Raw genomic sequence first — 15042 nt, forward strand, 5'->3', positions numbered from 1 at the left:
TGTGATGATTTTAGGTTGTGTGGGTGAGTCGCATGTGTGACTTACCTTTGACCCTGAACAAGATATATAAATGCAGAGGTTGGCTTTCTCTTTTGGAGCTCTGAGCCGCAGCAGGAGTGGTGCATGACTCTAGGCCAGCCGTTGTTATTAGCTCCCCGACTTTGATGTTGATGCTTCTCTGGTAACTGTATATTGCGATTTTGTCAGACAAAAATCTGTCTGTTGATTCGTGTTTATTTGCTCTGTTTGTATTTGCTCTGAATCTCAGGGTGCTGGCTTTTTTCCCTGAGCTGAGTGCATGGTATTTGTATGTTGGATTAAAGTAAGATTGTTAAACCCTTAACATTGCTTTCCTTAGTAAAGCAGATCAAAAGAATCTGGGCTTGCAGCATTCTTGTTGTTGAGCTTGTGTTGGTTTTTCACCCCCGCAGCAGCTGCTAGCCCAATTGTTGCAACAGCAGCCACCAAGGATGTCTGTCTTTAGTGGTGGGGGGTGGGAAGAGTGTAACAAGGTGATATAATACATATCCTGGGGGCATGTGATCCCAAAGAGTATTGGAGTGGAGTTCTATTCAAGAGCCCCTGGCTTGTTCTTTTCCTTTCACTTACACTCTTATCAAATCCAGTTGTTTTTCTAACTTTCTTTGAGTCCCTTGATGCCTATCATTCCATACTGTGAGGAAGCCCTGTGTTGGGGGCCTCCCGCAAGACTTTCACAAGGAGGAATATTGTGCTTTCCAATCTTAGCATTTTCTTGCAGGGTGCCTGGTCTCAGGTTGATCCTGGAAATTTCTTTGGGAAACTTGTGTTATTTTATCCCTTTGACATTAATTCTCTGACAGTTACCTATCTATAGAAGTGGTCTCGGTATGTTAATGCATGCCATTCTTTATTCTAGTACGGTGGCAATGTCCTAACCTACTATTTAGCTCTTTTCCACCTTCAGCTGGAGTGAATTAATCATTTTCCCTCTACTTTTCTATACCAATGGGAAGGCATAGGGAAAAGTCTTAGCTGTCACCCCCCTTTTTTCTACTCTTCTTTATTTCCACTCTTCCGTATCTCTTAGTGAGACTTGGGTAGGTTTCCCTTAGAAAGATCTATGAATTGAATTTGTGGTGCTAATCTTGGGCCAATCACCAAAAGAGCTATGGTCTCCTCCTTGCTTTACTCAGGGGAAAAGCAATCTTCGTTCATCACTAGACCTGAACAATGTCTGATGCATTCTTTAGCAGACAGGTGACCTTAGGCAAGTAAACTTATTTCACTGTTATATGGTTCAGTTTCCTCATATATAAAATGGGCAAAGTAGTAATATGATGTAAAGTATTTTGAGCTTCTTCAAATTCTGAATAGTATATATAACTCAAGGTATTGTTTTTCTCCATTAAAGAGGCAGCAAAAGTACTGTGACCACCTACTTAATAGATAGCGTGTGTTCTCTGGGCCATTTACAACAAGATGGGTTTTTCCAGTGCTCTATTTATAGAGATAGGTCAAAAATATCACTTCCTTTGGTCATAGACCTAAGTCATGTGTCAGTTCTAGAGACCTGGTTAAGTATAGCTCACACAAAATACAGCTGGCTTCCAGGTTCTGTCAGTGAACCACAAGCCCCCAAGGAAACTCATTCTACTAGAAGATAGATTTCTGAGCTTGCCCCAGTGGCCTCATTTGTTAAAATTTCAACTATGGCCTTATGGTGCTTGAGGTCACAGCAGTCTACCTTTCCCTCTACCAGGCATTCTCCAAATCAGGCCCCATCTATCATATGCTGTCAGTATGTTTTTTCTCTTATACTTTGGACGTCAGCTGTTTAAACTTGGGTTTTAAAGAATTGAGTTTTTTCTGCTTTGAATACAAAAGTGACTTTGAAATTATTTGAATGGCTTTCCCTAAACTTCTGAGAATTTTATACCCATTAGTGTTTCCATTACTATAATAATGGGGATTGGATCAGAGAAAAGGTTAAACATAACCTGACAATCCAAGTGAGATACCAATGAGTGTTGCAGTAAATGTAAAACTCTCTCTCTCTCTCTCTCTCTGTCTGTCTCTCTGTCTCTCTCTGTCTCTCTCTCTCTGTCTCTCTTTTTCTCTCTCTCTCTCTCCCCACAGACCTGGTCTACAGCAGACAATTTAGGGTATGTGTGTGTGTGTGTGTGTGTGTGTGTGTGTGTGGCGTGGTAAGGGCTGGGTAGAGGGTGTGGGCTGGTTCACTCTCAAGGGTATTCAAGGCAGACCCTTTACACTTCTTTATCCACACAACAGGGAACAAAATCTGCCTATGAGACTAGAACACATGGACAACTGAAGTCATTTACTCTATCAGTTTTTTCACTGAAAGGGCCAGGAAAGGGTATCCAGACAGGCTGTTACTTCTCCCAAGGGGAGATCCTCCTGTCAGTCCCTTCCCATCTAAAATAGACAGCCAGACAAGTAACATATGTTAATATTTTTCCTTCAAAAATGCTTGATTTTAACTGGACACTCAGAACTCAATTCTGTTTAATTCAATTTTGTGAGCATTTCTTAAGCATGTTGCTTGTGTGCAAAACACTATGCTAGGCTTGAAGGCTATATAAATGAAACAGGCCCTACTCTCAAAGAGTTTACAATCTAATGCACCCAAATGCACCCAAATAATTTCTTATCTTTATGCTTTGGTTATATCCCAGAGTTTTGTTTGTTTTATTCACTAACAGCAACAGTTTATACAGTAACAGCAGTGCTCCCCTTGCTGTTTCTTCCTTTCTTGACTTAACGTTAGTGCCTATAGTAGCTTAAGGAATTTCTGCTTTCCTATCCTCTAGGCACTTTTAAAGAAAAAACTAAGTCTCTCTATACTCTTCAGGCAATTTGAAAGGACAGGGGACAGGTAATTCTAAGAGGTTTTCTGATATAAAGTATTATTAACTCCTTGGGGAGCTAATATTACTATTAACTTTTAATTTTAATTAAATTTTCTGATCTAAAGCATTATTAACTACTTGGGGAGTAGAGGGAACAGAGTAATAGACTGAGAACCAGAATAAAAAGATTTCAAAGAACTAGAGAATATTGGAGCAGCTCAGTGGCTCATTGGATAGAGCGTGCATCTGGAGTCTGGAAGACTCATCTTTTGTTGTTGTTCAGCTGTTTTGAACTCTTCAGGATCCCATTTGGGGTTTTCTTGGCAAAGATACTTGAGTGGTTTGCCACTTCCTTCTCCATCTCGTTTTACAGATGAGCAAGGCTAAGTGACTTGCTCAAAGTCACACATCTAGTAAATGTCTAAGGCCAGATTTGGACTAGCTATGTGACCCTGAGAAAATCACTTAACCCTGTTTACCTCAGCCTCTTCATCTATAAAATGAACTGGAGAAGGAAATGACAAACTGCTCCAGTATCTTTGCCGAGAAAACCCCAAATGGGGCCATGAAGAGTTGAAAATTATTGAACATGAATAGAGAATGTCAGTGTTTGAAGGGACCTAGATGTGGTGCAACTTCCTGATTTTGTAGATGGGGAAGCTGAGCCCATGTTAAGCTAAGAATTTGGGGCTTCTTAAACTTTTTCCACTCTTGACGCCTTCAGTGCTTCTTAAACTGTGGATCAATACCCTACATGGGACTGCAACCCATAAGTGACTTATTTAGCCAAGAACAGTTAGCCGGCTGATGATAGAGTCAGGACCAGCACGTAGTCTCCTGGTTTGTCACCGCCACGCTGTTGGCCCTGTTGCCTTTCCTACTTCCTATAGTGCCTGTTCTTTGTCTGTTTCTGTCTTTCTCTGTCTCTCTCAAAACACACCACACACACAAATGGCAGTAACAGAGTCAAAAATAGAGCCCCACTCAGGGTTAGTCCATAATCTATTATGCATTCAATAGAACCCTAGAATGCTGTTCACCCTGGTAAAATAAAACAAAACAAAACAGAACATCCCATCTCCTTCCATGAGTTCATTTAAGTCCAGATAGCATGTGTAGGGATTTTCATTCAATTTCTTGACATTTCCTCTTTCCTAATCTTGATAAAAAAAATGGTTTTTTTTCAATCTGGAGTGAGATGAGGGTCAGGATATCCAACTGTACTTGGCCTTGAACCTTTGTCTCACAGGTACTTGGGAGTCCCTGGTTTGCTTGCACATTTGCTATTCTAAAATGTAAGAATTTGTCTTTTGGAGTGGGGACTTTGCTGAAGATTAAACTTTGCTCTCTGAGAACTGTCTTGCCCCATGGCCATAATTGAAATATTTTTAGAGGAGGAGATTTCCCATCAGAGGCTGGCCTCTCCCTCCTACTGGCTCCTGTGCAAACTCCTTCCGAATGCTGACACAGCCTGATATAAGTGGGCTTATGATTTGGGGAAGCCAAGTATATACAATAGTGATGATCCTGATTGCTCAAGGACCCAACCAAGCTCAGCATATTTGTAAGCTGGGATGACCCTTTGACTTAAGAGACAAGTTGGCTTTCCTGCCCACATCTTACCCCACCCATCTCCTCACCCCCAGCAAAGTATGGATTTGATATCAAACATAGCTCCTTCCCCAGTGGTGAATTCTGCTACCTCAACTATGATTAACAAAAGTTAAAATATTAAAGGACAATGACCAAACTGCAGGCCTTCTCTACTTTAAATTATATGTTTCATATTCATCACCATCATTGTCATTTATATGTATCTAGTTACCTTCATCTAAAAGGTCACCAAGGACCTTTTGTTACCTGGAGGCGAGTATTATTATTCAGATTTTACAGATGGAAAAACAATCACAGAGCTAGTTATATGATTTACCAAAGGCCCCTAAGAGAGACACTGAGGATTCTGGGAGCTGTACCTAAGATATCAATTACAGGTCAGATCCTGCTATGGTAAAAAAAAAAAAAAATCCCTGGTTAATGAAAAGATTTTTAAAGCCCCAGTTCATTTATTTTTAGCAACACTGGGCACAATAAAATACTAAAATATGCTTTGGGCAATTCTGAACCCCTCAGCCATAAAGAATTATACCTCTAATTTTGCAACTTCAGTTTGGTTTAAGAGAATAAATTCACAAGTACAAAGGTGTAGAGATGGAAGGGTTTTGGAGGTCATCTAGTCCACCCCCTTCTTGTAACAGATGAAGAAACTGAGACCTAGAGTAACAAAGTTAAGTGACTTGTTCAAGGTAACACAGGTAGTAAGCAAAATTCAGGTCCTGTGGTTTTCAAGTTCAGCACTTTCTCCACTGAGCATAACAGGTTCAGTTTTATATTTCAGGCAGGTCAATTAGGTCATTGATACAGGACGTTGTATTGCTCAATTCACCAATGTAAGTCTGGGTTAAATTCTTTCTGAAAAACAAATAAATTCCTCCTTGCGTCAGTTTCTTCCATGGAAAATGAAGATGATTTCTAATACTTCTTTATAGAAATATTTGGAATTCAAGAGAGTAAAAATATAAAAAAAACCCACAACATTGAGTTTCCTGGTTGGAAAAGTATTAGACAAAAGATGTTACTAAATAGCCGTACCTGAGAGGATTCAACTTCACATATTTGCTTATATGCCTTTGTTGAGAGTGTTACTAAGTTTATAACTGAGCCATTATTTCAAAAAGTGAAATAAAATCTGTCTGCTCTCTCCCTATTTCCTGCCCCCAACCGACCTCAACCAACCCTTCCTTATCCCTTCAACAATTTCTCAATGTTTTCTTAAAATTCAAGTCACTGTTATATAAAGTCATATCAGAAACATCTTCACTCTCCGTTCTGTCCAGCATTGTCAATCATATGTCCAAGGTCTGTTCATTTCCAAGCCACCTGGTTTGTGTGGGGCCAGCTGAAGGGCTTGCTGAATCAGGTTAAGCAACTTGCCAAACTGGGACACATATTGCATTTATTGAAACCCCTTGCCCTGGTTTATCAGCCTACATCAAAACAGAGGAAGCTAAACACTTGCCTGAGGGATGTGCAGAATTCAGATGTTTGATAAGATGATGACATCACACCCTTAGTCAGTGTCTTTCCAAAGACCAGTCACCCATAAGATTTTTCAGTCTTCCTTGGGGCCTAGTATCAGCTGAGAAGGCAGAACCAGAGACTTAGTTAACTTGAGAGATGGCTTTATCATCTTTTAAGAGTCTGTCTGGTGGTATGTTTCCTCAAGCTTGCTTACCAGTATTTTAGTAGTAGCGGTTGGTGCTGGGGAAAGCATTGCCCTTTGGATAAACCCTAACTCACCCAACCAGAGACCACGGAGCAGTATGACATTTGTTTTACCCTATCTCCTACGACTAAAGTAAAGGGCAGTAGAAAAAGTGCTGGAATGTCTTTAGAATTGTTTCCTCATCTGTAAAATGAGTGGGTTGCACTAAAAGACTTCAAAGGCCCCCTCTACTTCGAAGCCTATGACTCTGTGACCCTATGATTTCTGGGTATGACTTCTGCCAATAAAAAGTAACTTCATCCTTCGATGCTGTGGGGTTAAACGAGACTTATACATTACTATAACCCCTCTCCCCTCCAAATAAAAATTCCTGATCAACTGATTTAAGTTTCCTAGTAAATGAGGAAAAACCAAGTAGATAAAGAATTAATATTCCCAGACTATTTATAGAGTTGAATGGGCAGCCCATTAAGCAAGTGCATCATTGCATAAACCAAATGGAGCATGAGCTAAGCTCAGAATTGGGTCATTATGTATTAGAGGACAAGCCTATAAAGGGTTTACTACAAATCCTAATTTATAGAAAGCCTTTATGGAACCTGATAAAGTTAAGGATTATTTCTGATTCAAAAGATAAATATATAAGACAGACTAGACATGTATAGTGACTGCAATGGGGATAAAGGGAAAACACTATTAAGTTCTGAAACTTAAGAACACTCAAGGAACTTCCAATACATGTACTATCTATCTCCATTGACATGGAAAATTATACTAACCTATTTAGCTGTGGAGGTTTTTATCCAATCTAATCCAATATTTATCACTTAGTAGGGGCAAGGCACTGCGCTAGACACTAAAGATATGCGGGAGTGGTGGTGGTGGGGACGCGAAAAGCAGTCCCTGACTTCAAGAAATCTGCATTCCTCTGTGGGGATACAACATGTAAACATATATGTGATAATTTGAGGGAGGAGAAGGCACTAACAATTAGAAGAATCAGGCAACTGGGTGGCACAGTGGTTAGAGCTCTGGGCCTAGAGTCAGAAAGACCTGAGTTCAAATTTAACCTCAAATACTTTCTAGCCATGTGACCCCAGAAAAGTCACTGAATTCCTGTTTGGCACCTACCTCCCAGGTAGGAGGATCAAATTAGATAATAATTATAAAGTACTTGGTATAGTACCTAGCCTATGTAATGAGCACTATGCAATGTTAGCCATGATCATTAGTATTGTTAATTAGGAAAGATTTACCATAGGAAATTACATATGAGGAGAATCATCACCTGAACTTTATTCCATGGGTTGTTATGCCATAATGCCAAAATAATGCCTCCTTTTATGAAGTTGTAGGGTGGATGGATGGTGTCACTCCAGGATAGTGATTAGAAGGTAGGCTTAGCATTTATTCGCTTGCTTTTATGGTGGCCAAACTTGGGAACCATAGTATTTACTTTCGATTTAGCCAACATGGTGGCATAATGGTTTGAAGGTAAGCTTTAGAATAAGGAAAACTTGGGTTCAATTTTAGACACATATTAGCAGCAAGATCTTGGACAAGTCATTGCTTTGGCAATTCTCTAAGATCTGCCTATAAGAAGTGACAGAAGAGTTGCCTATCTGCTTGGTGGAAGAAGGCTCCACACTATGAGTTCCCTACCCGGGTGAAATAACAAGTCTGACTACTGTGCCCCCCCTCCAAAAAAAAAATTCTTGAACTTGTTAACTTTGTGGCTATCAACATAATCCCCATGGGTACTTTCTAAACAATGCATAAAAACTTGACTTTATATCTATACATGTCCAATTTTTGGTTAATTTCAGGTACCTCTGGATCCAGTTGTGTGACAGCTACTCTAGGGAACACTTGGAGTCACAGTGTGAACACCAGGCTGATTCTCCGATATCTTGACTCAAAGAGAAGACAGGTAAACCCCTTGTCTATAATATATCTTGTATTCATTCCCTCACTTATATTCCCATTTCCATGATACTAGAGCAGGTCATCATAACGCCTCACTTGTCTCCTACTTTCCTCACTTACCTCTACTTTCCTCTTTTTTCCCACACTATACAATGCTATCTCATCAAACTTGCTAATATGCAGTTCTGATTACATAGGTCACCACTCAAAAACTCCATTGATCCCATGTTAATAGCGTTTAGTATATAGTATATAGCATTTACTACATGCCAGACACCGTACTAAAGACTTTGTTTATCTCATTTGATCCTTACAGCAACCCTGGGAGGTAGGTGTATTATTATCCCTATTTTACAGAATGAGGCAAACATAGGGTGGTGATTCAGTGCCTTGCCCAGAATCATACAACTTTAAATGTCTGAGGCTGAATCTGAGCTTGGGTCCTCCTAACTCCAGGCCCAGTGCTCTATCTACTGTGTCACCTAGTTACCTACAAAACAAAGTCCAAACAAAACTCTTCACAATCTGGTTGCAACCTACCTTTCCATATGATAATCTTTGGGCTAAGACAAGGGGGGAAGGGAAAGGAGTAAACATTTATTAAGCACTTACTCTGTGCCAGGTAGCTAGAGAGGGAGAATAGTAGCAGTTGAGGGGATGAGGAAAGGCTTCCTCTTGAAGGAAGAGAGGAATTCTCCAAAGTGGAGATGAGTGAAGAGTGAAGTACAGGTATTGGGACAAGCCAGTAGAAAGGTAAAGAATGGGTACCCTCTTTGTTTGTTTCCTGTCCTCATGTCCTGCTTACTCCCCACCCATTGCAATCTGGCTTCTCATCCCATCTCTCAACTGAAACTGCTCCCTCTAATTTTACCAATGATCTCTTAATTTCCAAATCCTATGAGCTTTTCCAATTCTCAACCTTCTTAATTATCAGCCACTTTTGACATCCTTGACCACACCTTCCTTCTGGGTTTCTTTCTCTTTCTTCATCTTTTGTAGCATTGCTGGTTCTCCTGGTTCTCCTCCTGCTTGTTTGACAGCATGTTCTCTATCTTCTTGATTTCCTACCTCTTAAGTGCAGGCAGCCCCAGGGCTGTCCCAGTCCTTCTCTTTCTTTCCCTAGACTCTTTATTTTGATGATTCCATCAGCATCCCAGATTACTCCCAAAGGATGATAATGATGAAGCACTGATTAAACACTATGTGCCAGGCAGTGTGCTAAGCATAGGGTGGGGGTGGGGTGTGTGTGTGATCCAAATGTAAGTGTGTGAGACAGTCACTGTCCTCAAAAACCTTGCCTTCCACAAGGGGAAGATAACACATAAATAGAGGAACTATAAGAATTGGGAAGTGGAGACCTGGTTCTGGGTGAAATAAGTTGAAAACTGGCCTATCAGAGCCCAGTGTCCAAGTTCAGGTGGAAGGGGGATGAAGAAGATGAAGATGACAGCCAGAGTACAGGGATTATGGATTGGAAGTGGCCTGATCTCCAGTCCTGCATCACCAAATGCAGGATATTTTCATTTGGCTATCTCATCTGTATCACTGTATTAGGAGGGCAGAGTTTATAATCTCAAAGAGGATCATAAACATGTCTGAAACGTTCGGAACCGCCGGATATAAGAAACTCTCAAAGTAGAAGGCAGAAGAATCAAAACATTTATTTAGGCTCCACAGTAACCAACCCATGAACCAGCAACCCCATTTTGATATATTGATCAAAAGCTTCCAGGCCCAATAAGTACGCCTTGAAAGAGTAACCAGGAGGCTACAGAGAAGCATGATTGCGTAAAGCAAAATCATGTTTCCCCCTCTATGGTAATAAGATTACCCACTGGCCTGAAGTCTTTGTTCAGCTTTCTCCCGTAGGTCAGCTCTGCTACTGGCAGCTCCTGCTTCAGCTGTGGCTGTGACTGTAACTGTAGCTGTAACTGTCGCTGTAACTGTCGCTGTAACTGTCTCTGGCTCCAACCGGAAAAGGAAGAGAGGATCTTCAAGCTGTCCTCTCCCCTCTTATAGAGTTTTTGACATCATCAAGCACCGCCTGAACGACCAGGGCCGATTGGTTCTTGACTTGGCCCCTCCCCCTAGCGTAGCCGTTAACACCTCCCCTCAGCCAGCCCCATGACTCATCACACAGGAAGTTGTCTGCTTCCTGGAATGCTCTTTGGGCTTCCTGCCCCGGAAGAGCAAGCCACAGTGTCCAGAGGCTCAATGAGGTAAGCTGAGTCATTCAAAGAAAACAAAGGCCATTCTGGCTACACTCCACCCCTTGTTATAGGATACATAATCTAATCAGCCATGTATCCTAGAACATACATTGTGATCCAATTACAAAGGAAACTAAAACATATCATTCATTATAAAGCAAAACATATCATTTGGTGACATTCCTAAATATTGGTTTACGATTCAAATGTGATCCACCCCTAGGTCCCAGCAAGATAATCTCTTCAATTAATCATCCCCAAAATAATTATTAATAATTCAAATGTCCACCCCTAAATCCTTGTATCCATTACATAGGATCAATAATATCATAACAATAAAACAACACAGCAAGGATAACACAAAATAAGTAAACAGAACACTATCATCATTTCCACCCCCCTTGAACGATTGGGGCTCAAAATCTTGGGGTGAGGGGTGAAGGTCTCATTTTCCATAGCTTCTTCATGCTGAAATTGGATGTAGAGATGGCCCTGCCCCCAAAAAGTCCCATTCCAGAGGTCATTTCTTAACAAGCTGGCAGGAATTCCAAGAATGCTACATGCTTAGGCAGTCACCGGAAAGTGCAGGGTGCTTAAGCCTGAAGGAAACAAAACTAGCAACAAGGTTAGCCAAAACAAAGGACAAAAAGAATAGACAAGTATGGACTATAATTCTTCAAATAAAATCATCTCAAGTTTGGTTGAGATTTCAGTTATGCAAAGATCCAACATCAGAGCCAAACTCAGGTGGGAAATGTTTCTTTTCAAAAGGAACATAATGAGGAAGCCAAGAGGATCCCACCCTAGATAGAGACTAAGATTGTCCTCCCAGCCTTTCCCCAAATGTACAAGTTTTCATCCGTTAATCACACAAGGTCACCTTCACTCTGAGTGGCTTGTGGGCTTGCAGGAGCAGTTCTTATTTCCCTATCTCTCCTGTTATCAAGTCCTTTATCTCTATACATTCTATATAATTCATTGGTTGGAATTCCATCTATCATTTCAAAACCTACCCCTGCTCTCAATAAAGCAGTAAACATTTCTTTCCTTGTTACTCTCCTTTGGCGCCAAGTTTGCTGATTATTCACCCTTCTCTCTCGAGGAGATCTATCCCTTCCCCAGTCACCTAAGTCATGTAACTGTAAAATCTTATTTATCACTGTTGTAAGACGGCTCCCTACTTCTCCAAGTAATAAATTCAAAATTAGTTGTTTATAAGCAGGGGGAGCTGTCCTAATTATTAAATTCCTATGAGGCAGTCCCATTGGATCATTGTAATATTTGTCTGCAGTTCCTATCATAATGGCAGTCTTCATTACCTCCTCCTTTAGTCTCATGATACAATCTCTAAGTGAATACCAGGGTCTGTGCTCAGTGGGCCACATAGAATCAGTAGCATATCTCTTATTGCATCCCACAGCGGCTAATGCCAACAGAGTAGTCCTGCTATCACCATCTCCTTGCTGATGATGTTCCCTAAAAGCTTGTTGAACTAGAGGATCATGGCTGATACCTATGAATCTCATGCAGTCTGTCCTATCTACTGATATTCCACTGGCCCCTTGATCACTGAGTCTTACCATCCAAGATATCAATGGTTCTCCTATTCTTTGGCTGAATCTACTCAAAATATCTGTGACCTCTTGCGGTGAGAAATCTTCCTGAATTTCCCTTGTAACTGAATCTTCACCTCGGGTTTCTGTCTTCCTCCTTTGTATGGGTCGAGCCCTTGTCTGATCATTTAACCATCTCCTATTCTCTGTGTGAGGCACATCCTGAACCCCAGTAGTGTTTTGTGCCTCAGCCCCTAACATTGTCTCATTCTCCCCCCCACTCACTTCCTCTGCCACCATGGCTAGGACGAAGCAGGCAGTCAGGCTCTTTCTGGGCTGGGTTGAAATGCACTCTGGGCTTTTTTGGTCTCCTGTTGCTCTTAGCCACATTAATAGAAAAGTTCTCATTTGAGTCAGTTTGATCTCCTGCTATCTGAGATTCCCCTTCTTCCTGTGGGGTAGGAGTGCCCCCATGTCTTTCACTTAATCTCAATCTTTCGTATACTAGCCGGTAGGCTGATAACACTATCCAGCTTTGCCTAGATAGTGATGCCCCTGACTGAATCCCAACTTCTCGTAAACACTTTTCCAAATCCCTAGGATCTCCTCTCCGTAGCCTTGGTTCCCAGTTTTCACAGGGTCCAGCTTTTTTAGCCAATTCTTTTGCTAGGGAGGAATAAAATGGATCCTCCCATCCTGGGATATTCATCTCTTCCTCTGGAATTGTTCTGCTTCTAAATAGAGATCTTATACCTAGCGATCCCATCCTCGTCGCCAAATGTATTAGGAGGGCAGAGTTTATAATCTCAAAGAGGATCATAAACATGTCTGAAACATTCGGAACCGCCGGATATAAGAAACTCTCAAAGTAGAAGGCAGAAGAATCAAAACATTTATTTAGGCTCCACAGTAACCAACCCATGAACCAGCAACCCCATTTTGATATATTGATCAAAAGCTTCCAGGCCCAATAAGTACGCCTTGAAAGAGTAACCAGGAGGCTACAGAGAAGCATGATTGCGTAAAGCAAAATCATGTTTCCCCCTCTATGGTAATAAGATTACCCACTGGCCTGAAGTCTTTGTTCAGCTTTCTCCCATAGGTCAGCTCTGCTACTGGCAGCTCCTGCTTCAGCTGTGGCTGTGGCTGTAACTGTAGCTGTAACTGTCGCTGTAACTGTCGCTGTAACTGTCTCTGGCTCCAACCGGAAAAGGAAGAGAGGATCTTCAAGCTGTCCTCTCCCCTCTTATAGAGTTTTTGACATCATCAAGCACTGCCTGAACGACCAGGGCCGATTGGTTCTTGACTTGGCCCCTCCCCCTAGCGTAGCCGTTAACACCTCCCCTCAGCCAGCCCCATGACTCATCACACAGGAAGTTGTCTGCTTCCTGGAATGCTCTTTGGGCTTCCTGCCCCGGAAGAGCAAGCCACAGTGTCCAGAGGCTCAATGAGGTAAGCTGAGTCATTCAAAGAAAACAAAGGCCATTCTGGCTACAATCACAAACTCATTATTCTGTCCCTTTAAACCCCGCCTATTCCTCTACCTTTCCAAACTCCCCCATTTCTGTTAAGGGCATTACCTTTTTACTTCACTTTACATTACTTTCAGTCACCCAGGTTCACAAGCTTGCCATCTTCCTAGACTCTAACCTCCCCTATCCAATCAGTTGCTAGGTTTTGTTAATTCTCACAGATCTGACCATTCTGCACAAGAAACTAAAATGGGTCACCATTGCCTTCAGGATGACCTGCACATTATTTAGCCTTCAAAACACTCCACAATCTGCCCCCCCAACTTTCCAGACTTAATAGCACATTCTACTTTCAGGTCAAGCTAGCCTGTTTGCTCTTCTTTGAACATTATAGTCTATCTCCCATCTTCATGCCTTTGAAAAGTTTGTCCTCCACACCCAGAATGCACTCCTCCACCATACTTAGGTTTCTTCAAAGCTCTGCTCAGGTTATAATTCCTATAAGAGGCTTTCCTGAACAGTGCCCCCACCCTCTTCCTACTTAGTGTCTCACCCTTCATATCCCCAGAAATTATTTTGAATTTATTTTACATGTGGTTTGTATATAACTTTTCTTTTATCTATGTACATATTATCCTCTCACCCTCCCCTCCCCTCAGTACTCTGTAAACTTCTTGAAAAGAACTATTTTTCATTTTTTCTTTGCGTGTAGTGGCAGCTCAATAAATGCTTAGTAAACTGTGTTAAATACTGAACAATTTTCTGAGCATCCCATCAGAGAGATAAATACAGCATTCCACACTCATGTCCTGACCATATTTTCTCTAAGTTAATTAATTTATTTCTAGTTTTCTTTTTTTTAAATTAAGATTTTTTATTTTTAGTTTACAACACTCAGTTCTGCATGATTTTGAGTCCCAGATTTTCTTCCCCCCTTCCCACCTCCCTCCCCAAGATGGCCAATATAACTTCTCATTAAACTTATTTACACAATAGTCAGGTTGTAAAGAAGAATTATGACCAATGGAATGAATCATGAGAAAGAAGGAAAAAAAAAGAGAGAAAAAGGGGAAAAAATGGAGAGCAAATAGTTTGCCTCAATCTGCATTCAGACTCCACAGTTGTTTCTCTGCATGTAGATAGCTCTCTCCAACATGAGTCCTTTGGAGTTGTCTTTGAACCTTGTATTGCTGAGAAGAGCCAAGTCTATCAAAGTTAGTCATCACAGAATCCATATATCTGTGGATGTGTATAATGTTCTCCTAGTTCTGCTCTGCTCACTCAGCATTATCTCATGTAGGTTTTTCCAGGTTATTATGAAGTCCGTATCTTCCCCATTTCTTATACCACAATAATATTCCACTGCATACATATACCACAACTTGTAAAGCCATTCCCCAATTGATGGACATCCCCTTGATTTCCAATTCTTTGCTACTACAAAAAGAGCCACTATAAATATTTTTGTACGTATGAGTCCCTTTCCCACTTGTGTGATCTCTTTGGGATACAGCCCTAGAAGTGGAATTGCTGGGTCAAAGGGTATGGACATTTTTATAGCCCTTTGGGCATAGTTCCAAATTTCGCTCCAGAATGGCTGGATCAGTTCACAACTCCACCAGCAGTGTAACAGTGTTCCAATTTTTCCACATCCTCTTCAGCATTTATCATTTTCCTGTTTTGTCATGTTAGCCAATCTGACAGGAGAGATGTGGTACCTAAGAATTGTTTTGATTTGTATTTCTC

At 41.2% G+C, this 15042-nt stretch overlaps 1 protein-coding gene across 1 annotated transcript in view; it reads left to right on the forward strand.

Annotated features, from left to right (window-relative positions):
• Positions 1–15042, forward strand: part of RAD51B (RAD51 paralog B) — an 817688-nt gene that overhangs the window by 649304 nt on the left and 153342 nt on the right. Inside the window, 1 exon segment of the mRNA XM_036736712.1 lies at positions 7962–8065. Coding sequence (XP_036592607.1) covers positions 7962–8065 — 104 coding nt within the window.

Source organism: Trichosurus vulpecula, chromosome 8 (genome assembly GCF_011100635.1).
Source record: "Trichosurus vulpecula isolate mTriVul1 chromosome 8, mTriVul1.pri, whole genome shotgun sequence".
Lineage (NCBI taxonomy): Eukaryota > Metazoa > Chordata > Mammalia > Diprotodontia > Phalangeridae > Trichosurus > Trichosurus vulpecula.